Source organism: Macrotis lagotis, chromosome 2 (genome assembly GCF_037893015.1).
Source record: "Macrotis lagotis isolate mMagLag1 chromosome 2, bilby.v1.9.chrom.fasta, whole genome shotgun sequence".
NCBI classification, from domain to species: Eukaryota; Metazoa; Chordata; class Mammalia; order Peramelemorphia; family Peramelidae; genus Macrotis; species Macrotis lagotis.
Window position 1 is genome coordinate 118,611,914 of NC_133659.1, and position 26,521 is coordinate 118,638,434.

Below are 26,521 nucleotides of genomic sequence, written 5' to 3' on the forward strand. Positions count from 1 at the left end.
GCCTCTGCAAAAACATCAGTCAATTTATTGAATTTAAGGTGACAAATAAAACTGATCTTTATAAAATTCATTCCATTAGTCAGTGAAGGTGATTGATCATATGAAAGAGATATTACCCCACCAATGCTGTGTGGGGGGGTAAAGGGGTTTCTTAATCAAAGAAAATTATGCTATGGTGGAAAATGTGATGGAGTTAATTTATAATATTATTCTATTAAGTCAAACTCCCTTGTGACTTGTGAGCAACAACATGGCTCATCAGAATATGCAAGAATATGATTTTATCAACGGAGTACTGCCACTGATCCTGCCCCTTCACAGGGGGACACCCAAGATGGTCTGACTATTGAGCTTTCAGTTTTTAAAAAAACATTCAATTAAGCTCACTGCAGTGGTTTAAGAGTCTATATAAATAATAATATTTCCCTTATCTTCCAACCCTAATTTAGGACAATCTCAGAAGTCAAATAAGAAGCTCAGCCTACTATGAAATCTGCCCAGATTTCTCATCCTTCAGGGACTAACTAGAAGGCTTACAGATAGGAAATGTATCCAGATGAGAAGGACATCTTTCAAGAGCACAGTTATAATAACCTATTAAGTTTATCAGTATTATATAGCCAATCAAGGGCCCCAAATCTTTCAGATTAAAAAAATGTTTTTCCACACATGCCTCAAAACCTAAGAATGGTGGGAAGAGAACTCAACTTGACAATGCTAAGCTTGACTTATTCCCAATGACACCCAGTGGAACAGAGATGAATTTCTCCTTTCTCTTAGTAATGTAGAGTCTCAATACAATTTTACAATTCTGGTCAATTCCTCCAATTTATGAAATTTAGACTCAATAAATTAATCTGTGACTATCTCCCTTGCCAATAAATGAATTAGTTAAATCTCTGAAGTCACCTTTGCTTCTAATGATAGTAAATATGTAAGTGAATTGTTTCCTACTATGTCTGGAACAGGTATTAAAAATAAGCATTCAACTGAGGTAGCAAGGTTGGCAACCCGTCACCTTCCACTGACATTGATAAAACTTGGGTTTTTCTGTCCTTTTCTCTTCTGTAACTTGGCCAAATTCATTTCTAGGACAGCTTGATATCTTCTCAGGTGAACGGGCTTCTCAAATCTCATACTCATTGGCTCTTCACCACCATTCTGAATACTTTGGCAACAATTCAGTTTTTATCTCTGGTCTAGAATTTCTCCTCAAAGAGGGAAGAATAATGAAAATTACCCATTATGTAAATTTGAATTGGGTATAGAACAGACTTTTTAATCCTATATAAGAAAAAAGAATAAGATGTAAGAAATCATTTTGTATATTATAAAACAATTAGAAGAGAATAATACTACTAACACAAAAGTTGGAAAGATAACACTGAAACTTTTTAGAACACAAATCAATTTTTCAAGGCTAGTAACTGGTCAGTTCATCTTTATGGAGAATAGTCCAATCAAATGCCAAACTTGATTTTCTCTCTGAGGGTCTTCTTCAATTTTAAAAAGTCAACTCTTCCTATGATTTCAGGCCACTCCTGCTGATACAACTGATTCCAGTTGTCCCTGTCATTTTTATCAACCTGTTTCTATTACTGTTTATGTACTTTCTCTCCCTTGTTGCTCAAGGGCCGAGGAAGAAGAAAATGCTAATTATCCTCACTGCAAACATTTTTATGTTTATAAGATCAATGACAAAGGAATGAAACATACAGGATATGGAAAAGCAGCCAGGAGTCCCTGTCCAAACCTGACTAGTTGATTTTGTACTTCATGTGATATGGGGTGACATCTGTGGTCATCTTTTTAGGGGTGTAGAAAGGACTCCTTTTTGAGTCTACATGAAATTTTGTCACCTAAGAAAATGCATTGAAGAGAGAGGGATATTTAGAAACTGTCTTCTCCACTGAACTGTCCTCTGGGTTCCAGTTCTCTTGGTTCAGTAGTTCCTCAGAAGGCTCTCAGCAGATATATAGAAGGAATCTGTTACCTTCCTCCAAGTTTCCACAGGAATAGATAATTAAACATGAAAGGGAAAGTAAGAAGACCCATTATAATTCAATATTCCTTAATTGCTTCTATTTCGCCACCAGAACACCCCTTGGCATGATGACCAAATATATCCTCCAGATTCCAATGAGAGAAAGTTTGAAACTGCAACAAAGATGAAGGCAAACCTATTGCTACTAAATATCAGGAGAGAGGAGGGATTATTATAGTTGTACATTTTCTTCCACTCAAGTTTTCTACTTGTAAAGCAAAACATTTTTTAAACTTGATTTGTGTTATATTATGTAACTGAGATTTCAGTCTCGATCCAGACAGATTCAAAAGAGCAGAAAGCATAAGGATGAAAAGTAAAATTTGAACTTGCCAAGTGGGTTGGCTATTTTGCTTTGAATAGTCAACACATGCAATCACTGATGTCATCATCACAATTAAAATAGGAAAACTTCTTTGGAAACTAAAAGAGAAAATACTTGAACTGAGATGAGTATATAATGGATGAGTATATAGAATGAAAAAGTGTCTCTGTTGTTTGTAGATAGGTGATAGATACCATGACTAGCTATCCTCTAATCAAAATTTGATTAATAAAGAATTATATTTTTAAACAATGTTAATTGAAATGATTCTCTTAGTAGGAGAACCAGAGAGCTTTTTTAAAAAATGAAAGATGTAAAAGGGAAATAATTATTATTTCAATAAGATGCATGAAATTTAAACAATTGAATTATCATGAAAAGAATAAGAGTTGAATTCAACCACATTGCTAATTAGAGCATGATTAAAGGTCACAATAGTTTGATGCAGTCATCACTTTAATGTACTTGAAAATTTGATTCTCAATTTCAGACTTTTGATAAATCTGAATGTTTGGATTTCCAAACAGCAGGGAGCACATCTATTTTCCATTCTTGTTTTCTGTGAGCCAACTAAGTTTCATGAAGCAATCCTATATTTAAGTGGCACCCCACTTGTTTCCTCACTTTCTGTAATTTCATTCTGTTGAAGGTAAAATCTGTAAGTCCTTTTCATAAGTCCATCTGTAAGTTCTTTTCAAAGCAGTATGAGAATTCAGACTTTAAACTTATAGGTTTAAATATATAAACATTATATTCCCATTGACAAGCTAAAAATGTAATTGGGATAGCAAAACTCTTTACTATTCTTTATATAAGATCTAGATCATTTGAGTGTAAGGATCATAAGTAGACAAAATATTAAGTTGGGAAATTGGAGGTAATAAAGAATCAGAATGGGGATAATCCAAAAGTAGGAAATAATCTTCAAGACATTTATCATCGGGGCAGCTAGGTGGTAGTACCTGAGTTCAAATCCAGCCTCAGACACCTAATAATTGCCTAGCTGTGTGGCCTGGGGCAAGCCATGTAAACCCATTGCCTAGAAATAAATTAAAAAGATATTTATCATGTAGTATGTATGTGCACATGCATGCACATGTGTGTATAGGGTACAGCTATTGAACAGGGTTGTATGTTCAATTTAATGAAAACATTTCCATACTTCAAATTTTATCTTCAATAAGTCAAGCTTTATTTCTTTTAGATAACTAAATTGGACTCAGTTTCTTCTGTAAAATGAGATGACTGAACATGTCCAAAAATGTTTATAGCAGCTCTTTTCTTGTGACAAAGAATAGGAAATTGATGGAATGCCCATGAATTGGGGAATGGCTGAAGAAATTGTGGTATATGAATGTGATCAAACATTATTGTACTTTAAGAAATCATGAGGGATAGCACTTCACAACAGCCTAGTAGAAAGGCTTGCAAGTGAGGTTAGCAAAACCAGAACATTATACATACCAATAGCAACATTGGGTGATGATCAACTATGATGGACTTGTTCACTTCAGTAGTACAGTAATCACTTCAGTAGTACAATAATTCTAAAAGGCTTGTGATGGAAATACCATCCATATCCAGAGAGGGAACTGTGGAGTTTAAATGCAGACCAAAGCTTACTGTCTTCAATTTTTAAAAGTTATATTATGTATTTTTTCCCTCCATTTTGACTTGATTCTTACAACATAACTAGAATGGATCTATGTTTGGCATAATTATACATCTAGGACCTATGATGGATTGCTTTCTGTTGCGGGGAGGGAGAGGGAAGGAAGAGAGTGAAAAATGTAGAACTCAAAACCTTACATAAAAATGATTGCTGACAGCTATCATTTCATGTAGTTAGAAAAATAAATATATTTTTAAAAATGAGATGGTTAAGCTAAATGCTATCTAAGGTCCTTTCAGATGTGCATCAATGACAATTGTTCTGTTGTTAGTCTTATTAATAGTGTGCAGCCTTTCTATTTGTATTTAATGTAACTTCTTTTTCTTTGTGACAAATTTATCATTAAATTTAAATTAGTCATTGGTTTGAAACTTCTTTGTAGATGTGTTTTTCATTGAGTTCAAGTGGTTGTCACCTAGAAAGGGTCCTGTGATTACAATCTTGATTCTTTGGCATTTCATAGGCTTCATTTATATAGGATGATCAGAAAATTTTCCCATTCTCTTATGGTGCTTTGATTCCTTCTCTGATTTCTTTACATCTTGTCATTGTCAAAATGTTTTTGATTAATGTTAAAATTTTCTGTTGTTCCTTGCACTGGTTCAATTCCTTGTATATTGTGACTTTTAACCTTGGTATTTGCTTACAGTTGTAGATTAAAGGAATCCTGACTTTTTAATATGCTTTTGTTTCCCAGATTTCTTTTCTCATGTTTTAAAAAATTTTTTTTTTGCCCTTAATTGGACATTTTGGTACTCAGATTTTTTTACTCCATCTCCCAATTAGATAGTAAGGTACCAGAAGACAAAAGTATGCTACTTGTTCTGTTATTCTTATTGTCAAGCTGATTCTCAAGATTGTTTTGAATAGCGTTAATCAGCTCTGTGCCACTCGACTTTCTTTGACTTTAAGGAACAGTTGATCACAACTGACCAGGATATAGGACTGTGGTCTCAACAAAGTCAAATGCACTAACATTTTAGAATTTTAGGCCTTTAAAATTACTCTAACAATTTCAAGGCACATAAAGTAAGGCATTCTCCTTCTCTGCCTTTTCTCTAATCCACAAATCTTCAATTATATCATAGAAGATTGTTTGGACTTTGAATATTTGTTTCTGTTATTATTATTACTTATAGTAATATTTTTGAAAAACAATAAGATCTCATTTCCCCATACAACATATATATCTATACCTTGCTGTGTGGGCTCTAATTTTAAATATATCTTGTTTAACCTTAGAATTTGGGGGGTGTATGGAGTCTATAATGGGAGGAGGTGAAATGAGAGTGTAGAGGGAGAGAGAGAAGCCTATATTGACTTGGAGATTCAGATTCCAGGTACTAAGTATTTGTTAGTTTTAACTTAATTAAATTGTCATTGGTGCCATTATACTTTTCCAATTGCAATCTCACTAGTTTCTTGTGGATTCCTTTACTTTCAGGTAGAGCATCTATATATTAATTAATGTAATCCAGGCAGAACACCATCCATTCCACTAAGGCATTGTCATGAAAATTTAGTGGTATTGGAATATTTGCTCCCCAGAGTTCTCTAAGTTTCTGGGGCTTGTTGACCTTGAAGGAATTTCCTTATATAGAAAAACCAAGGGGCAGCTAGGTGGCACTGTGGATAGAGTTCTGACCCTGGAATCAGAAGGACCAAAATTCAAATCCAGCCTCCAACATTAATAATTACCTATCCACTGCCCTGTAAAAAAAAGCCAAGCAGATTAAGTAATTTGTAATAATTTTTGTGCCAATATCAAGCATCTAAACTCACAATTGTGATTCTTATTTAGTCCCACTATTACTGAGTATTTCAATGAAATTATTTTCAGTCATCTCAGACAAACTATTCAGTGAAGGAAGTTCATCTGTGCGCTTCCATGCTTCTTTGTCCAAGATTGGCAGAGAATTTGGGATGAGAGCACTGGCCCTATTACCACTGAAAGCAAAAAAAAAAGACAAAACTAAAACCAAGACTGAAAGCAAAGCACTAACCAAGACCATGGAGGTCAAGAGCTGATGAGAAATTAGAAGCTACTGTGATGGGTGCAATTAAAGTTGATAACTCATTTTCCTCCCAACCCCCATCCTCCATCTCCTAATGCACTTCTTAAATAAGCTTTAGTTCAATCACTTTTCTTCTCATTCTCCTTTCTACCAATGAAGTATGGGAAGGAAAGAAAAAAAACCCCTAATCTCTTAAACCCTGCCCTCCTTCATTTCATAATATATCTATTTTGTCACCATAAACTTTATATTCTTTTTTTTAGGTTTTTACAAGGCAATGGGGTTAAGTGTCTTGGCCAAGGCCACACAGTTAAGCATCTGAGGCTGGAATTGGACTCAGGTAATCCTGACTCCAGGGCCAGTGCTTTATCCACTTTGCCACCCAGCCATCCCCATACTTTATGATTTTTTAAAAATTATTTTATTTTATTTTTTCAATTACATGCAAAGATAGTTTTTAACATTCATCCATTTGGAAATTTATGAGTTCCAAACTATGCTATTAAAGTATATTAACTAATACATCCAGATCTGTAGATATGAAATTGAGAAGGGAACAACTAACTTAAAGGGAGAAGAATTCCCCCATTCCAGGTAGCACAGAAATGAGCTTCTAGAGTAGTTTTCTAAGACAGATGTAACAAGTATATGGCATATAATTCTTTTAATTCATCTCCCTGTATACAATATTTCCTGACTCAAATTCATTCTCCATTAAGTTGCCAAAGTAATTTTCCTTAGTGAAGATTGCCCATATTACTCATCTACTCAATGGTTTCTGATTACATCCAGTTTAAATGCAGACATTTTTGTTTGACTTTTAAAGCTCTTCATAACTTGACCCTTTCCTTTCTTTCCAGGTTTCTTATACTTTAATCTCTTCTAAACTGTATATTGTAGCAACACTGGTCTACTTCTGCAGTTCCTCAGATATAATGCTCCATCTTTCACCTCCATGCCTTTACTTCTGTCTCCCATGCCTGACAACTCTACTCCCTCTCCTCTGCCACTAAAGTTTCCCTGGCTTCCTTTAAGACCTAGCTCAAATCCCTAAAGGGCAGCTAGGTGGCACAATGGATAGAACCTTGACCTTGGAGTCTGGAGGACAGGAGTTCAAATTCAACCTCAGACACTTGATACTTTCTAGTTGTGTAACTTTGAGTAAGTCATTTAACCCTGATTGCCTCATATCCAGGGCCATTTCCAGTTGCCTTGATCCATATCTGGTCACTGGATCCAGATGACTCTGGAGGAGAAAGTAAGATTGATGACTTAGCACAGGATCCCTTCAATTCAAAAGCTTACCACAACATCACCAGCCTTATCACATCATGGTCTTCTTTGAGAATGAAGGACAAAAAATATCATCAGCTCAAGTCCTACCTGTTCTTGGTTCCCAAGATCCTAATGTCTGGCCTCTCTGAGTATTTTCCATTACCTCTGTCTGCTTATTAATATATTGTCTTCTACATTTAATATTATTTCCTTAAAGACCAGGAGTCTGTTTGTTGTCTTTGTTTCTTTAGAATTTAGAAGTGTTCAACACATAATAAATGTTTCATAAATGCCTACTGACTGACTGAATCACAAAACTGCTAGAATTTGGGTTGGTGGTTATATATAGATACAGCATTAGAAAAGCTAATGCTGGTATTTAGTTTTGTCTGTCATTAGCAGATTTCTTTTTTTTTTTGAAAGGCAATGGGGCTAAGTGACTTGCCCAAGATCACACAGTAGGTAACTATTAAGTTTCTTGGGCTGTCTTTGAACTCAGGTCCTCCTGACTCCAGGGCCGGTGCTCTATCCACTGTGCCACCTAGCTGTCCTATTATCAGATTCCTAATAGCATAAACCCAATACACCCCCATAGTTTCTACAATAAAGCCTCCTACCCTCCTTATTGTGCTAAGCTTGTATCAAGCCAGTGACAAAACTATCATGTGAAAACTGAAAATGAAATCATTTAATTGGCTGTTTGCATCTTTATGATGCAAAACAATCTGTATCACTGTTTTCACTGAATTAATTGGTTGTTTGGGAAATATCTATATAACATGATTTAACTGATAGTAATAGTAGTTCATATTTATACAGCACATCAAAATTTATGATGCAGATAAGTTTATAAAGTATGAAATTTGTCAAGTTTGTAATTCAATTATATTATCCCCTTTTATAGATTATGCAACTGAGGCTGAAGGAGATTAATTCACTTAGCCCGAATTCCTATAACATAAAGCTGGGTCTTATATGTCTGAATTCTAAGGCTAATAACCTTCACCAGGTCAAGTAGTTTAAGTTATGATAATCAAATGCTGGCTGAAATGCTAAAATGTTATTAATTTAACTGTAATTTTGCCTATGAAATCCCTAGGGATTTGATTTATTTTGTTAGTACAGACAGCAATCATTATGAAATTAGGAAAAAAATGAATATGTGGAAAGTCCTTGAATATGGAATGAAACCTACACTTGTAATCTAATTAAATTTTCATTTCTTTTAAAAATCCTTACATTTCTATTGTTCTTGAATATTCAGAACTAAAAATTAATTCTTTAAAAAATACAAGTTAACACGACAATATGGGGTTCTTTACAGTAAACATCAACTGCAGATTATATACAAGTCAAACCCATCTACCTGTTTACTTCAGTTCAAAATCCTTCTAGGCAGCAGGAAAAAAAAAGATACTTTAATTTAAGATTTTAATCTTTTCATATATTACAGAGTTTCTATAATGGATTTTGTGCTTCTCAAAACTAAAAGATTGACAGCTCTAGGTATTATAGATTTATTAACCAATGGTTAAATGGTGAGAGTCAGTGTAAAGCATTTTCACAAATTCCACTATCTTGGACTTGAATGAAATATGTCCTACTGAGTCAGAAGTAAAGCATTGAGAAAAATCAGCATTAACTATATATTTTTTTCTTTATAAATTTATGTCATTCCAAGATTTCCCTACATACATAGAAGCCTTATGTGAAATATTATGAGATATTTATTGATCTCAGAAAATGAATAATATTGGAGATTTTAAAGGGGATTTTCGAAATTTATTAAACCAATATAACAGTAAGTTGTTAAACTATATTAAGAAAATAGTTTTAGAAACAAAGCATTGCTAAATGGTAGAGAATAAAAAAGCACCAAAGTGGACTTCTAGATCAAGATTGGAAGACTAGGGATTTTCTCTGGTGCTCATTAATTCTCAAAAAAATTCCCCAAAGAAGAATTTGTTCTAGAGGTAGAACAATTATGGCTGTTTCCACAGAAAGTAATAAATTCAATAAGAAGTAATGATGAGGTTGAAACCAACCTATTTAAGCACCGATTCCTTAACTTGGCAGGAATCTCTTTTGATTGAATCAATTAGAATTTAGTGTGAATAGGACCTATATCCTGTCCTGAATCAATCAAAGTCATCCTGTGAGAGAGCCTAAGTTCATACACAAGTAATTTGGATAAAAGGAAGAAGCAATCTTAAAATTGGAAAGAGAATTCTATGAGCCTGGATTTTCAAGGTTAGAACAAGCTTTGCATTTCTGGCCTATGTTTGAGAGCTAAAGGGAAAAGTGGGCTGTAGCAGAGAAGGGAAGTATTGAGGAGTGTCATTCATTCCACAGTATTTCAGAGTAGAGAATCCAAGATAAGAGAATTTTCAAGGAATTCTGCAACTTGTTCTGTATTATATATCAATACCTTAACTAAGTAGAAACACTTCTCAATTCAATCTTAGTTAATGTATAAGGGTTAAAATGAAAGCTATTTTAAAAAATCTTTATAAAGTAAAAGCCTCATGAATTAATAGTGGAAAAATACTAGTCTTTAACATACTCACTCAACACTTCTCCATGACTAAGCCAGAAATCCAACAGACATAAACACAAACCAATCCAAACCACTGACATGTTGCAATATTGATATACTTCTCCTCTCCCCTTTCAGATTCTTACTGAAGCAAGCAATTGACATCAACTCTATCCATGAAAGATTAGGGTCACACATGAGCTTGAGGTCAGATTTAGAATCAAATCTTCATGACCAGAGCTTTATCCATTGAACCAATTAGTTGATGCAGATCATATCCCATCCATTTTTGGAAACTGTTGCCCATATTCTTGTGTAAGTTCAATGTGAGGGATTGACCAAACTATCCCTATTTGTTGTACCTACATTTATTTGATGCCAAATTTTGTATTACCTCTCATTTGAAATTCTCTTGAAATATTTCTTTATTTTTAACTTAAATTTTTTTCAATTACATGCAAAGTTGATTTTCAACATTCATTTTTTGCATGATTGAGCTCCACAGTTTTCTACCTTCCTCCCAACCCTCCCCACTCCTGACAGTAATCTGATATAGATTATACATTTGCAATCATGTTTAACATATTTCCATATTAGTCACAATGTGAAAAAAGAATCAAAATAAAAGGGAAAAAACATGATAAAGGAAAAAGAACACATAACACAAATTTTAAAAATTTATGCCTTGATCTACATTCAGACTCCATGATTTATCTAAACATGGATAGCACATTTTTTATCATTAAAATGTGGAGAGGAGCTAAGTCTATCAGTTGATCATTACACAATGTTACTCTTAATATGTACAATGTTCACCTGGTTCTGCTCACTTCATTCAGGATCAGTTCATGTATGCATTTTCATGTTTTTCTGAAATCCACCTGCTCATGATTTCTTACAGAACAATAGTATTCCATCAATTTATCTACACCATAATTTGTTTAGTCATTACTGAACTGACTGGCATCCGCTCAATTTCTAATTCTTTGCTGCTATAAATATTTTTGTACATTTTGATCCTTTTCTCTTTTTTTATAATTTCTTACTTGATTTAAGGGTACACACAATTTTATAGCCCTTTGAGAATAGTTCCAAATTGCTCTCCAAAATGGTTACATCAGTTCATAACTCCACTATACAGTGAATTAGTGTCTCAGTTTTCCCTATCCTCTCCAACATTTATCATTTTCCTATCATTTTTATATGCCTATAAATAGTTTTAATTTCTCCATGTGAAAACTGCCTATTCAAATCATTTGACTATTTATCAATTATGGAATGACTTGTATTCTTATGAATTTGACTCAATTCTCTATATATTTTAGAAATGAGTCCTTTATCAGAAACACTAGCTGTAAAAATTATTTCCCAGCTTTCTGTATTCCCTCTAATCTTGGTTGCATTGTTTTGTGGAACTAATATATATATATATATATATATAATCATAATTAGCCATTATGCATTTTATAATGTTCTCAATCTCTCGTTTGATCATAAACTCCATCCTCCATAGATCTGACAGAAAAGCTAATTCTTTTTCTCCTAATTGGCTTATGGTATCACCCTTTATGTCTAAATAATGTACCCATTTTTTTCAACGTTCATCCATATGTATATGAATATTTTTATGTTACAAAATTTCCTTCCACCATTCCTTCTCAGCCCCCTCCCCTCAGCAGTGAAGAGTCAGGTTAACATTGTACATAGATATTTTTGATAAACATGTTTACAGATTAGTAATTTTTGGTAGGAGGAATAAGTATTAAGGGAAAGAGAGATACATAAGAGATAATTTTTATAAGGTGTTCATCATATTCTGAAGGGTTTTTTGTTTTGTTTTTCTTCCTTTGAATGGGGATAATATTATCCATAGACATTCTAATACAACTGTCCTAGCTCTCTGTATTGCTGAGAGGAACTGCCTCCATCAAAGTCGATCATCTCATAATATTATTGCTAATGTGTATATTGTTCTCTTGGTTCTGCTCCCTTTGCTCAATATCAGATCCTGTAACTGGTATTGTAATCCATGCTTCTCTAGAATCTGACCATTTATGATTTCTTATAGAACAATAATATTCCATAGAATTCATGTACCATAACTTGTTTGGTCATTCCCCAATTGATAGGTATCCCCTCAATTTCTAATTCTTTGACACTACAATAAGAGCTGAAATGAATATTTTGGAACATGTGGGACTTTCCCCATTTTTAAAGATTTCTTCTGGATATAGGCCTAGAATTGGAATGACTAAGTCAAAGGGAACGAAAAGTTTTATTGCTCTTTGGGCATAGTTTCATATTACTCTTCAGAATGGTTGGATCCACTAACAACTACACCAGCAATGGATCAGTATCTCAATCCTCCCAACATTGATCATTTTCCTCTTTTCTCATCTTAGCCAGTCTGATAGGTGTGATGTAATATCTCATAGTTGTTTTAATTTGTATTTCTCTAATCAATAATGATTTAGACCATTTTTCCATATTATATATAGCTTTAATTTCTTCATTTGAAAACTGTCTATCCATATCCTTTGACCATTTATCAATTGGGGAATGACTTGTGCCCTTATAAATTTGATGCATTCTCTAAATATTTTAGAAATGAGATCTTTATCAGAACTCCTAGATGTGAGGATTGTTTCCCAGCTTTCTGCTTTCCTTCTAATTTTTGGGAGCATTGATTTTATAGTGCAAAATCTTTTTAATGTAATATAGTGAAAATCATTCATTTTGCAGTTTAGAATGTACTTTATTTCTTGTTTGGTCATTTGTCCCCTTTCTATAGATCTGATAGAGAGAGTATTTCTTGGTCTATTAGTTTATCTATGGTGTCAGCCTTTATGTCTATATTCTATACCCACTTTGCCTTTATTTTGCTATAGATGTGGGTCTATGCCTAGTTTTTGCCATACTATTTTCCAGTTTTCCCAAACATTTTTGTCAAATAGTGAGTTCTTATCCCAGAAGCTGTTGTCTTTAGGTTTATCAAACAGTAGATTGCTATAGTCAATGCAGTTTTTTTTTACTCTATCTTAATCCATTGATTTATTATTCTATTTCTTAACCAGTACCAGACAGTTTTGATGACTGCCGCTTTATAGTATAGTTTTAGATCTGGTAGGGCTTCAATATGCTTACATTTTTTTTTTCATCAGTTCCCTTGCTGTTCTTGATCTTTTGTTCCTTCAGATGGAATTTTGTTACTATTTTTTCTAGCTCGGTAAAGTAGTTATTTGATAGTTTGATTGGCATGGCACTGAATAAGTAATTTAATTTGGGTAGAATTGTTATTTTTATTATATTAGCTTGATTTAATGAAGAACTGACTTTTTTCCAATTATTTAGATCAACTTTATTTGGGTGAGAAGAGCTTTATAATTGTGTTCATATAGTTTCTGGGTTTGTCTTGGGAGGCAGATTCCCAAGTATTTAATGCTATCTATTGTCACTTTATTTGTTTTTTGGGGGGTTTTTAGGTTTTTTTTTTTTTGCAAGGCAAATGGGGGGGGGGAGGCTAGGTGGTGCAGTGGGTAAAGCACCGGCCCTGGAGTCAGGAGTACCTGGGTTCAAATCTGGTCTTAGACACTTAATAATTACCTAGCTGTGTGGCCTTGGGCAAGCCACTTAACCCCATTGCCTTGCAAAAAAAAACAAACCTAAAAAAAGGCAAATGGAGTTAAGTGGCTTGCCCAAGACCACACTGCTAGGTAATTACTAAGTGTCTGAGCCTGGATCCGAACTCAGGTACTCCTGACTCTATGGCCGTTGCTCCATCCACTGCCACCTAGCTGCCCCTCTTGTTACTTTAAATGGAAGTTCTCTTTCTATCTCTTGATCTTGGGCTTTGTTGTTCATATACTGAAATGCTGATGATTTGTGTGAGTTTATTTTATATCCTGCTACTTTGCTGAACTTGTTAATTGTTTCAAGGAGATTTTTAGATGATTTTCTCAGGTTCTCTAAGTATACCAACATGTCATCTGCAAAGAGTGAAAGTTTTGCTTCTTCATTGCCAGTTCTGATTCCTTTAATTTCTTTTTCTTCTTTTATTGCTCAAGTTACCATTTCTAATACTATATTAAATAATAATGGTGATAATGGTCATCCCTGTTTCACTCCTGATTTTATTGGAAATGCTCTGAGTTTATTCCTATTATATATAATATTTATTGATGGTTTTAGATAGATACTATCTATTATTTTAAGGAAAACTCCATTTCTTCCTAAATTTTCTAGTGTATAGGAGGAGTGGATGGTGTATTTTCTCAAAAACTTTTTCAGCATCTATTGAGATAATCACATGGTTTCTGTTGGTTTTGCTATTTATATGTTCAATTATGTTGTGTGTTTTTCTAACATTGAACCATCCTTGCCTACCTGGTTTAAATCCTACCTGATCATGGTGTATTATCCTAGTAATAACTTGCTGTAGTCTCATTGCTAAAATTTTACTTAAGATTTTTGCATCAATATTCATTGGAGAGATTGGTCTATAATTTTCTTTGTCAATTTTTGTTCTTCCTGGTCTAGAGATCAGCACCATATCGGTGTTTTAGAAGGAATTTATCAGAACTCCTCCATTTTTAAAAATAGTTTATGTAGAATAGGAATTAATTGTTTCTTAAATGTTTCATAGAATTCACTTGTAAATCTATCTGGATCTGTAATCTTTTTCTTAGGGAGTATATTGATTATTTCTTCAATTTCTTTTTTCTGAAATGGGGTTATTTAAGTATTTTATATCCTCTTCTGTCAATCTGGGCAGTTTGTATTTTTATAAATATGCATCTATTTAACTCAGGTTATCCAATTTATTGGCATTCAGTTTGGCAAAGATCCCTCCTCATTGGTAGTTAGTTCATCATTTTCATTTTTGTTACTGGTAATTTGCTTATCTTCTTTATTTTAATCAGATTAACCAAAGGTTTGTTCATTTTATTGACTTTTCATAAAACCAACTCTTTGTTTTATTTATGAAAATAATGGTTTTCTTGCTTTCAATTTTACTAATATCTTCCTTGATTTTCAGAATTCCTATTTTGGTATTTAATTGGGGAGGTTTAATTTGTTCTTTTTTCTAGCTTTTTAGTTGCATATTCAGTTCATTAATCTCTTTCTATATTTTATTCATATAGGTATTTAGAGATATAAAGTTTCCCCTCAAAATTGCCTTGACTGTATCCCATAAATTTTGGCATTATATCTCATTAGTACCATTTTCTTGGATATAATTATCAATTATTCCTATTATTTACTGCTGATCCACCCATTATTTAATATTAAGTTATTCAGTTTCCAATTAGTTTTTGATTTCTCTTCCCATGACCATTTATTAAATATAATTTTTATTGCATCATGGTCTGAGAAGTGTGTATTTTTTATTTCTGCCTTTCTGCATTTGATAATAAAGTTTCTGTGCCTTAGTACATGGTAAATTTTGGTATAGGTGCCATGTACTGCCGAGAAAAAGGTGCATTATTTTCTATCCCCATTAACTTTTCTCCAGAGGTCTATCACATTTCATTCACCTTCTTAACTTCCTCTTTGTTTATTTTGTTGTTAGATTTGTCTAGTTCTGAATGAGGAAGGTTGAGGTCCCCATTTTTAAAGTTTTTACTGTTTATGTCTCCTTGTAATTCACTCAGCTTTTCCTTTAGGAATTTGGATGCTATACCACTAGGTGCATATGTGTTTATTAATGCTATAGCTTCATTATCAAGGGTGTCTTTTAAGAAGCTATAGTTTCCTTCCTTATTTCTTTTAATGAGAGAAATTTTTGCTTTTACTTTATCTGAGATAAGGATCACTACCCCTGATTTTCTTTTTTTTAACTTCAGCTGAAGCATAATATATTTTGCTCCATCCTTTTATCTTTACCCTGTGGGGATCTCTCTGCTTCAAATGTGTTTCTTGTAAACAACATATTGTAGGATTCTGGTTTTTACTCCATTCAGCTATCAGCTTCAGTTTTGTAGAACAGTTCATCACATTCACATTTATAGTTAAGATTACTATTTCTGTATTTCCCTCCATGCTATCTTCATTTATATTTTCTCTTTCCTTTTCTCTTATCCTTCCTCAACCAAAATTTTATTCCCTTTCCCCTTTAACTTTCCTTTAAAAATTTCATTTTCAGTAATTTTTTGACTTATACCTTCACCTTCCCTTTTATCAGTTTCTTTCTCCCCTCTCTTATTTTCTTTCACACTTTACCCCCCCCCCCCCGCACATGATATTTAAGCCCTTGTTAAGTGAAGTAAGGATTAGCTTAAACCATGATTTAATGAACTACAATAATTTTACAGGGCTCTAAGTACTGGAAGACTCTGAAGGTCTCACTTAAGAAGTTTACAAATGATTGTAAGTTAATGGAGACATTACTTGGCATGGACCAGTTTATGATGCCCACAGCATAGAAAGTGCTAAGCTTTGTCAGCACAGTAGAATTAAAGTGGATCAAAGGATAATGGGAAACAAGTTTAGAGTTAACACCCCTGCTTTTCATAAGGGCTTTTTGTGTTAAATATAGTGATATCATCTTGGATCTCTTCAGTGGAAAGACAAGACCCAATTACATCCACATCCTTTAAGTCCAATTTCTTCAATTATATTCAACTCTTTAATTATCCTAAGAGAAGTAAAGTTCTTAAGAATTAGAAGTGTTATATTTTCCCTTTTAGGGTTGTATAATTTAATAGTCTTGACCAATATTTTACTTTGTTTTTTTATTTTCATTCCCTTTTTTATTTACTTTTTTATGCACCTCTTGAGTCATGTATTTGGTGATTGAATTCTCTGTTCAGTTCTGGTATGTTTGTCAGGAAATTCCGGAAGTCCCCTACTTTGTTGAACACCCATCTTTTCCCCAGACAGTATATGCTGAATTTTGCAAGGTAGTAAATTCTGGGTTGTAATCCCAGGTCCTTTGCCCTCCAATATATGGTATTCTAGGTCTTATGGTCCTTCAATTTGGAGGCTGATAGGTCCTCTGTGCTTATGATTGTGTTTCATTTGAGTTTAAATTGTTTTCTTTTTTTGCTGCTAGCTTCAAGCCACCATCTTGGCTCTGCCCCAGAAGCCCTGGCCATGTACGCATTTTAACCTTATATTGGTATAGGATTGAGATGTTGTTCTATACCATGTCTTTGCCATACTTTTTCCATTTTCCCAGTAGTTTTTGTCAAATAGAGTCCTTATCTAAGAAACTGGAGTCTTTGGGTTTATGAAACATTAGATGACTATAGTCATTAACTACTATTTCCATTACACTTAATCTATTCTACTGATCCATTGCTCTATTTCTGAGCCAGTAAGTATCAAACAGTTTTGATGAATGATGCTTTGCAATGTAGTTTTAGATATGGTAAAGTTAGGGCACCTTCCTTGACATTTTTTCATTAATTCCCTTGATATTATTGACCTTTTTTACTCCAGATGAATTTTATTACTATCTTTTTTTTTAGGTTTTTGCAAGGCAAATGTGGTTAAGTGGCTTGCCCAAGGCCACATAGCTAGGTAATTATTAAGTGTCTGAGAACAGATTTGAACCCAGGTACTCCTGACTCCAGGGCTGGTGCTTTATCCACTATGCTACCTAGCTGCCCCTGAATTTTATTACTATCTTTACTAGTTTTATAAAATACAGTTTAGGCAGTTCGATTGGAATGGCAGTGAACAAATAATTTGATTTAGGTAGTATAGTTTTTTATTATGTTAATTTGGCCTTCGTATGAGTAATTGTTTAGATTCAGTGGTTAGATCTTATTTTATTTAAGTGAAAAATATTTTATAAATGTTTTCATTTAGTTTTTGGGTTTGTCTTGGCAAATAGACTCCAAGGTATTTTGAATTCCCTACAGTTACTTTAAATGAAATATCTCTTCCTAACTTTTGCTTCTTGATTTTTTGGTAATATATCAAAAATGCTGATGATTTATGTGGGTTTATTTTATACCTTGAAATTTTGCTAAACTTGTTATTTGTTTCAAGTAGGTTTTTTTTAGTTGATTTTTTAGTTTTCCTTAATTATTCCAATATATCATCTGAAAAAAGGGAGTTTTGTTTCCTCATTGCTCTTCTAATTCTTTCAATTTCTTTTTCTTCTCTTATTTCTAAAGCTAACATTTCTAATACAATATTGAATAGTGGTGATAGTGGGCATTCCTGTTTCACCCCTTATCTTATTGGAAAGGCTTCTAGCTCATCCCCATTACATAAAATGCTTGCTGATGGTTTTCATAGATATGGCTTATCATTTTAAGGAGAACTCCATTTATTCCAATATTCTCTTGAACTTTAAATAGAAATGGGTGCTGATTGTTTATAAAAAACTTTTTAAAGCATTTATTGAGATAATTAGATAATTTGTTAGTCTTGCTATTGATATAGTTTAATTATACTAATTGTTTTCCCAATATTGAACCATCTCTCCATTTCTTTTATAAGATCATACCTGATCATAGTATATTATCCTAGTTATAAATTGTTTTTATCTCTTTGCTAAGAAAAATAATTTGATAAAACTCTATTTTTGCCTATTTTTCCAAAAAGTTTATATAAGACTGGAATGAATTGTTCTTTAAATGTTTGGTAGAATTCACTTGTGAATCCATCTGGCCCTGAAGAATCTTTTTAGGAAATCCTTTGATTACTTATTCAATTTCTTTTTCTGAAATGAGGTTATATTTCTTCTTCTGTTAAACTCAGCAATTTATATTTTCATAGATATTCATCTATTTCACTTAGATTATTGATTTATTGGAATGCAAGTAAGCAAAATGGCTCTAAATTATTACTTTAATTTTCTCCTCATTGGTGATGAATTCACTTTTTTCAGTTTTGATAGTGGTAATTTGAGGTTTTTTTCTTTTTAAAAAATCAAATTAACCAAAGGTTTAACTATTTTATTATTTATTTATTAAACCAATTCCTAGTTTTATTTGTTAACAACATTCTTCTTTACATTTTAGCAATGTCTCTTATTTTCTGAATTTCTAATTAGGTATTTATTGGAGATTTTTAATTGTTCTTTACCTAGCTTTTTTAGTTGCAAGTCTAATTTTAGTGATCTTTTCTTTCTTTATTTTACTCATGTAAGAATTTAGAAAAGAAATTTTCCCCTAATAATTGATTTGGCCCCATCCCAATGTTTGAATATGATTTCTCATTATTGTCATTTTCTTGGATGAAATGATTATTTCCATAATTTGTTGTTTGAATATTCACTCATTCTTTAAAATTAGGTTATTTAGGTTCCAATTAATTTTTCTTTTTCTTTTTACTGAGTCATTATCTGAAGAGAATGCATTTAATATTTCTTTCTCCCTGCATTTGATTCTGAGGCTTGTAATGTCCTAATACATGATCAGTTTTTGTGTATACAACTGAAAAAAAAGCTATATTCATTTCCATTTTAATTCAGTTTACTCCAGAAATCTCTCATATCTCACTTTAAAAGTCTCTTCATTTCCTTAACTTCTTTCTTATTTATTTTGTAGTTAGATTCATCTAATTCTGAGAGAGGGAGGCCCCCACTAGGAGAGTTGTGCTATACATTTTCCTGTAACTCATTTAACTTCTTTAAAAATTTGAATACTACACCACTTGTGCAAAAGCGTATAGTACTGATCTTATTTCATTATTTATGATGTCTTTTAGGAAAATTGGTGTCCTTTATCCCCCCCCCCCCTTTTTTTGCTTTTTATTTTTCTTAAATCAGAATCGCTACACCTGATTTTTTTTACTCCATCTTAACCATAATATATTCTGCTCCAACCATTTTACTTTTATTCTGTGAGCATCCCTCTGCTTTCTTGTAAACAACATATTGTAGGATTCTAGTTTTTAATCTACTATGCTAGCCACTTTCATTTTATGGGACAGTTCATCCCTGTATTACCCTCCATCCTATTCACCCCCCTACCCCTCAGTTTGTACTTTTCTCTCTCCTTTCTCCCTATCCCTCCTTACTACTATAGTTTTCTGACCATTACCTCCCTCAATCCTCTCCTTTATTAGCACCCTGTCTCTTCTTTCTACCTTTCCTTCCTCCTCCTTCTATACTCTATTCTGCCCTCCCTTCTATCTGCCCTCTTTCCCTCCCCCCCTCTTTTCCTTCCTAATTTTCTGAAAGGTAAAAACAAAATGTTAAGCCCAAGTGAGTGTTTAAACCAAATCTGACATTCAAGCAATTCTCAACTTCTCCTTTCTTTCCATTTATTGTAAAAGATCCTTCGTATGATGTAATTTATCCAAATCTGCCTCACTGTTTCCTCTTTTCCCAGTGCATTTCTTTTTTATGCCTTAATGTTTTAGATTATCATATTAAAATCAATATTCCCACACCCTCTAAGTTCACTGTTCAATCATTTTTTTCTTTCCTATTTATTTTTTTTGTGAATTTCTTGAGTTGTATATTGGAAGATTGGATTTTCTGTTCAGTTCTGATCTTTTCAACAGGAAAGAGAAAAGTACTCTATTTTGTTGAATGTCCACCTTTCCCCCCCCTGAAAAATGTATGTTTCATGGTAGTTGATTCATTGTTTTAATCCAAGTTCCATTGTCCTCTAGAGTACTATTTTCTAGACCCTCTGATCCTTTAAAGTAGAATCTGTCAAGTCCTTGGTGATCCTGACTGTGGATTCTATTGTATTTGATTTGGTCCTTCTGGCTGTCTATAATGTTTTCTCCTTTATCTGATAATTATGGAATTTGGCTACAATATTCCTTGACATTTTCATTTTGGGATCCCTTTCAGGAGGCAATTGGTTAATTCTTTCCATGACTATTTTACCCTCTGATTCTAGGATGTCAGGGTAGTTTTCCTTGATTATTTCTTGAAAGATGTTGTCTGGGCTATTTTTTTGATCATGACTTTCAGGTAGTCCAGTAATTCTTAAATTATCTCTTCTAGCTCTATTTCCTGGGTCAGTTGTTTTTTCCAATTGAAGTGTTTTACATTTTCTTCCTTTTTTCTTTTTTTTTTATTTTTCTAGACTAATTCTTTATGTCTCATAAAATAATTAGCTTCCACTACTAAATTCTAATATTTAAGGATTAATTTTCAACAATTATCTTTTGCATCTCCTTTTCCATCTGGCCAATTCTATTTTTTTTTAAGTTTATCTATTTATTTTTTCAACTACATGTAATGGAAGTTTGCAACAATCATTTTTTTTAACATTTTCTCCCTCTCTCCTTTCCCTCCTCCCTACCCCTGTCAGAAAGCAATGTAGTATTGGTTTTACATATATATATATATATATATATATATATATATATATATATATGTATATATATAAATATATATATTTACATAAAACCATGCTAAACATAGATTCATATTATACATGGTGTGAATGAAGAATCACATCCAAATGGAAAGAAAAAAAATAGAGGAAAAAATGACATAATTCATGACAACTTGGGAATAGTAAACTTTGGTCTACATTTAAACTCCACAGTTCCCTTTCTGGATATGGATTACATTCTCCATCACAATTCTTTTAGTAGTCTGATTATTCTACTGCAGAAATGATCAAGTCCATCATAGTTGATCATCATCCCATGTTGCTGTTAATGTCTATAATATTCTTTTGGTTCTGCTCACTTCACTTAGCATCAGTTCATGCAAATGTTTCCATCCTACTCTGAACTCCCATCCCTCATGATTTTATATAGAACAATAGTGTTCTATCATATTCATAGACCACAATTTGTTCAATTAATCCCCAATTGATGGGCATCTCTTCAATTGCCAGTTCTTTTCTCCTATGAAAAGAACGGCTATAAATATCTTTGTACACATGGATTGTTTACTCTTTTTGTGATCTCTTTGGGATACAGACTTAGTAGTAATATTACTGAATCGAAGGGTATGCAGTTTTATTGCCCCTTGGGCATAATTACAAATTGCTCTCCAGAAAAGTAGCCAATTCTCTTTTTTTTAAAGAAAGATTTTTTATTTATTTTGAGTTTTACAATTTTCCCCCCATTCTTGCTTCCCTCCCCCCACCCCCACAGAAAGCATTCCGTTAGTGTTTACATTGGTTCCATGTTATACATTGATCTCAGTAGAATGTGATGACAGAGAAATCATATTCTTAAGGAAGAAAAATAAAGTATGAGATAGTAAATTTACATAATAATATAATGCTTTTTTCCCTCTAATTTGACATAGTCTTTGGGCCAATTCTCTTTTTTGGGGGGCCAATTATCTTTTTAAAGGAGTTTGGTTTTTTCCCATTTGGCCAACTGTATTTTGAAAGTTGTTTTATTTTTTCTTTTGTTTTCTTTGTTCATTTTGACCAATTGTGGTTTTGGAATGATTTTCTTCAGTCAATTTTTGTGCTTCCTTTTCCAAGCTATTGGCATTCTTTTGTATACCTCTCATCCCCCCTGCCCCCAATTTTTCTACTTGATTTTGAAAATCTTTTTGATCTTTTCTAAGAAGACTTTTTTGGGCTTGAGACCAATCCAATGTCTTCTTCTGAGATGGTGTTTTTATCTTCTTTATTGACATAGTAGCTTTCCATGATCAGGGATTTTTTTCTGTTTTTTTAAACTCATTTTTAGCTTAATTTGTGGTTCTTAAAGTTGAGCTCTTCTCCTGGGTCATGAGGGGAAACTGTCCCAAGCTTCTTGGACTAGAGGTCAAACACCTCTTCACTTACTTTTCTTGTGTTGAGGTCTCAGGTACTAGCAATTTCCCCACTGCGCTGGGATTTCTCAGTCTAGTTGCTCTGCTGGGATTGTAGGAATTGAAGTCTACCTTTCATGCTGGGCTTGGAGGCTTCTCAGTTGGCCTTCTTTGCCTCTGACCTGATGAATTGAGACCTAGGAACCTTGGTTGCTTTACTGCCCTGAGGTTGAGAGTTTCCTGCTGCTTTCCCCATACTGGGCTCTTCTGGGTCATGCTCCCCCTTCACCTGAGTGAGATCTTTCCTGAAGTCTCTCCAAGATATCTCAAGCTGGAAAGTTGGTCCACTCTATCTTTTTTGTGGGTTCTGTCATTCCAGAATCCTTTTAGAGGCTTGATTAACATTGTTTCTGAGAGAAGCTGGAAAAACCTCTGGGAAGTTTCTGGTTTCTCTCTGGTTCTGCTCTGCCCCTGGAGATTCTTTGATGGTAAAGTGCTGTAGTCTGCTCACAACATAGTGATGTTGTAAAGGATAATTCCTTCAAAACATCTAAATTAAATCAATTTTTCCTTATGTAACTCTTGACTCCTTTTTTTTTAACCTTACAGAAATTGAGGCTACAATCATTCCTTCCTTGTTTTAGGATTTAGATGATAATATAATTAGGATAATTACTCTTAACAAAATAGTATCCTATCAAACTAAGTGCTATACATTAATATTAAAACTTTTTATATGGCCATATAGTATGAGTCTATATACAAATATATGTGTATAAATTGTATTTGTATATATATATTTATACATATGCATATTATGTGTATATATAATATATTCAGTGATAGGTGTGAAAAATATTTAATTTGGGATCAGAAATAGGGATATAAATAAATCTTGGTTATGACATTTGATACTTTTGTGGTTTCAGACAAGTCATTTTGCTTCTTTGGCATCACTTTAGTCCATTGTAACATGAAAAAGTTGGACAAAATGGTCTTTAACTTTTTTTTTTAGGTCTGAAGTCCATGATCAAAGAAATGTTATTAATTATTTTACTGATCTAGCCTCCTATCTAACTGAGAACTATTGCTTTTCAATCATGTAAAGAATGTTTGATATTATTTTGATGGAAGAAAAGAAATTTTGTTTTGATTTCTTACTAATTCTAGATTGGAAGAAGAGTCAAATATTTTTCTTTTAAATAATGGACTTGACTGAAAGCAATAATTAATGCTCTTGTTAAATGCATAAACAACAAGAAATTCAGTTATCAAAAGATAGCTCAAGGTTTCTAAGTAAAGAAGATATTTATTTTCCTTTACTGATTTTCTAGCTACATGACTGGAAATGAAATGGTAGGACCATATTTAATATACTTCTCTTCTTTAGCAATCCAATGAAAGTGAAGTCCTAATTACAGGTCTTATCATAGCTGGTTTATATATGACAAAGCATCCTTAAGGGACGTGAATTTAGAAATAAATAAATAAATACTTCATTACTTTGTAACATCTCTGATTTGATACAGCACAATTAAATCTTTCCTTTTTGATGAATCTAAAATGGCAATATCTTGGTATTTGATAACCTCATTTATTATGTCTTGGGAATTCGGGAATAAACAAATAGAAAGAATGGATTTCATCTTACTCAATTACTTTCTAGTCATGTTTATAAAATATCTGCAGAAAAGATATAATATTAATATAATATATATTACCTGTTGGACTCCAGGCTACAAATAGCGAATAGGGGTCAATTACTGTGATGTTATATGGAGCACATATTTCCTCTGGGGTTGATTCAGGAGTCTGTACAACATAGTCATCACTAGTGCTGCTACCCCCTCCAGTGTAGGCTTCCAGTTGATAAACATAACTAGAAAGAAAAAAAAATGGACATTGTAGTAAGACAAGGAAAAGAAGGCTTGTGTTATCTGTAGAATTCTTCTACTTGCTATTTAGAGATATAGATCATAGTATAAGTGATAAATCAAGTGTTTACTATCAGCTAAACTAGATTTGCCATTACTGGCACTAAAATATTCATTTAGGGAATTTATTTTTCATTGAACACTGTTCTCTCTGCTGTTTCAGCTTTCTTTGTTCCTTCCTATTTCAATAGCATGAAGCAAGGAATATTAAAGTAGCCTTAGTCACCTGAGATGGTGACAGTTGAGTCAGTACAATTCAATTCAACAAAAGTTTTATTAAGTTCCTATTAGGGTTAGGCATTGGTAATATTAAAAAAAACCCCAATGGTCAATTCCTCCCCAAGGAGCTAACATCCTATTGGGAGGTATTAGGGAGAGGAGATCCATTCTCCAAATTATTGGATCCTTTGCTAAATTTGAGTTCTGGAAATTCTGGATAATTCAGAGAAAAAAACTCCTTTAAAAACAAATAAAAAGCCCCAATATACAGAGTTATAGTTTGAGTCTTATTCTCTACTGACTTTTATCACTGAATAATGGAATGATTTTAAATTGCATGTCTAGAAAAATAGACCATCATTGTTCTTGTCTCAGAATATACAATAAAATGAAAAAAGGTTTCATTTTATTTTGTTTTTAAAGCAAAGAAAATTATTGAAGGAAAGCACAAAGTTTTGGTTTAAATTTTATGGTGATTTTAGATTTGGAGGATGGGAGAGATTAAGTTTTTTTGAAAATTTGCTTCAAATAATTAACTACCTATTTACATATTTGCTTTTGCTTAACATATTCTAGGGTCTCTGACAATAAATGGTCTCATAAGAATCTTCACAAGAAGTCCACTTAGAGAGGATCATTTCAATTTTTTTTGTTGAAGAATAAGTACTTTTCTTATTTCACAGAGAAAAAAAAATATATCCTTTTCTTTCTCATTTCTACCCCCCCAAACCAATAAAACCACATGGCAAAAAAACAAATAGAACTATACCTCACTCACAAAATTTTTTCTAGATAATTAATGCTATTCTTTCTTGAGTTTACCTGCTATTGGGCTCCAGGTTATCATCTGTGAAATTCTGATCTTCTCTGCTACCCTGAAAGACCACAGTTCCATTACGACGCAATTGATATTCAGAAATAAGACCATTGGGCTTTTCTGGCTCATTCCAATATAATTCCACTGTTGTAGAGTTGATGATAATGTGACATGGTATTGACCAGACTCCTAGTAATAATAAAAACATTTTCTTTTGTTGAGATAAAATGAAATATCATATTGAAATATACTTTATGCCCTATTATGCCCCCATACAGTACTGCTATTTGTTTACCAAAATACCACATTTTTATCATCTTTGAAAGATCTCCATTTTTGGTTTTCTGTAACATTGGAAATAATAGGGGACATTATTTTTTAAATGGAAGATATTTTATTTCCACTGCATAAGGGCTATAAATGTATCTTGGAAAGGTATGCTCAGGATATTCAGACACTTATCAGTATTTCAGGGCAGAACCTGAAGTTCTAGGTTTCATTTTCCTCTAATAGCTGTACCTTATTCAGCAAAGCAATTACAGATCTGACCAAACATGACATAACTTTACTGACTCCAAAGATAAAATATAAGAATTTAGAGCCTAATATTGCTCTCATATATACACATTTTGCTTTTGCCCCTAAAGGTTTTAGGATTGTATCTACATAGTTTGTCACATTTAAAACATGTCAACATTTCTTGGCTATATAGAAGATCATTCTGATATCAGATGAGTACAGAATGATACAGACGTTTGGTTTGCTTCCAGTTCATATGTTTTGTATTTTTCAAGGACTTGTGACAGTTCTGACTAGCATTGGAATAGCTATATATATATATATATATGTATATATATATACATATATATATATGTATATATGAATGATTAAGTAGGAAAAATTAAACAACACAGAAATTTTAAAATTGCTCAGTTTTTACCTCCTGTCTACATAGAATTCCCTCTTGCTGTCTTGTTATTTTTTCTTCCCTAAACTCAATACTAAAAGAAACAATTTCTGTATGTTACATGTCATAACTGT

General features: G+C 32.9%; 1 protein-coding gene across 1 annotated transcript in view; it reads right to left on the minus strand.

Annotated features, from left to right (window-relative positions):
• Positions 1-26,521, minus strand: part of USH2A (usherin) — a 1,130,853-nt gene that overhangs the window by 163,196 nt on the left and 941,136 nt on the right. Inside the window, exons 56-57 of the mRNA XM_074222669.1 lie at positions 25,486-25,669; positions 24,232-24,389 (exon numbers count right to left, since the gene is read on the minus strand). Coding sequence (XP_074078770.1) covers positions 24,232-24,389; positions 25,486-25,669 — 342 coding nt within the window. The remainder of the gene's footprint in view (positions 1-24,231; positions 24,390-25,485; positions 25,670-26,521) is intronic.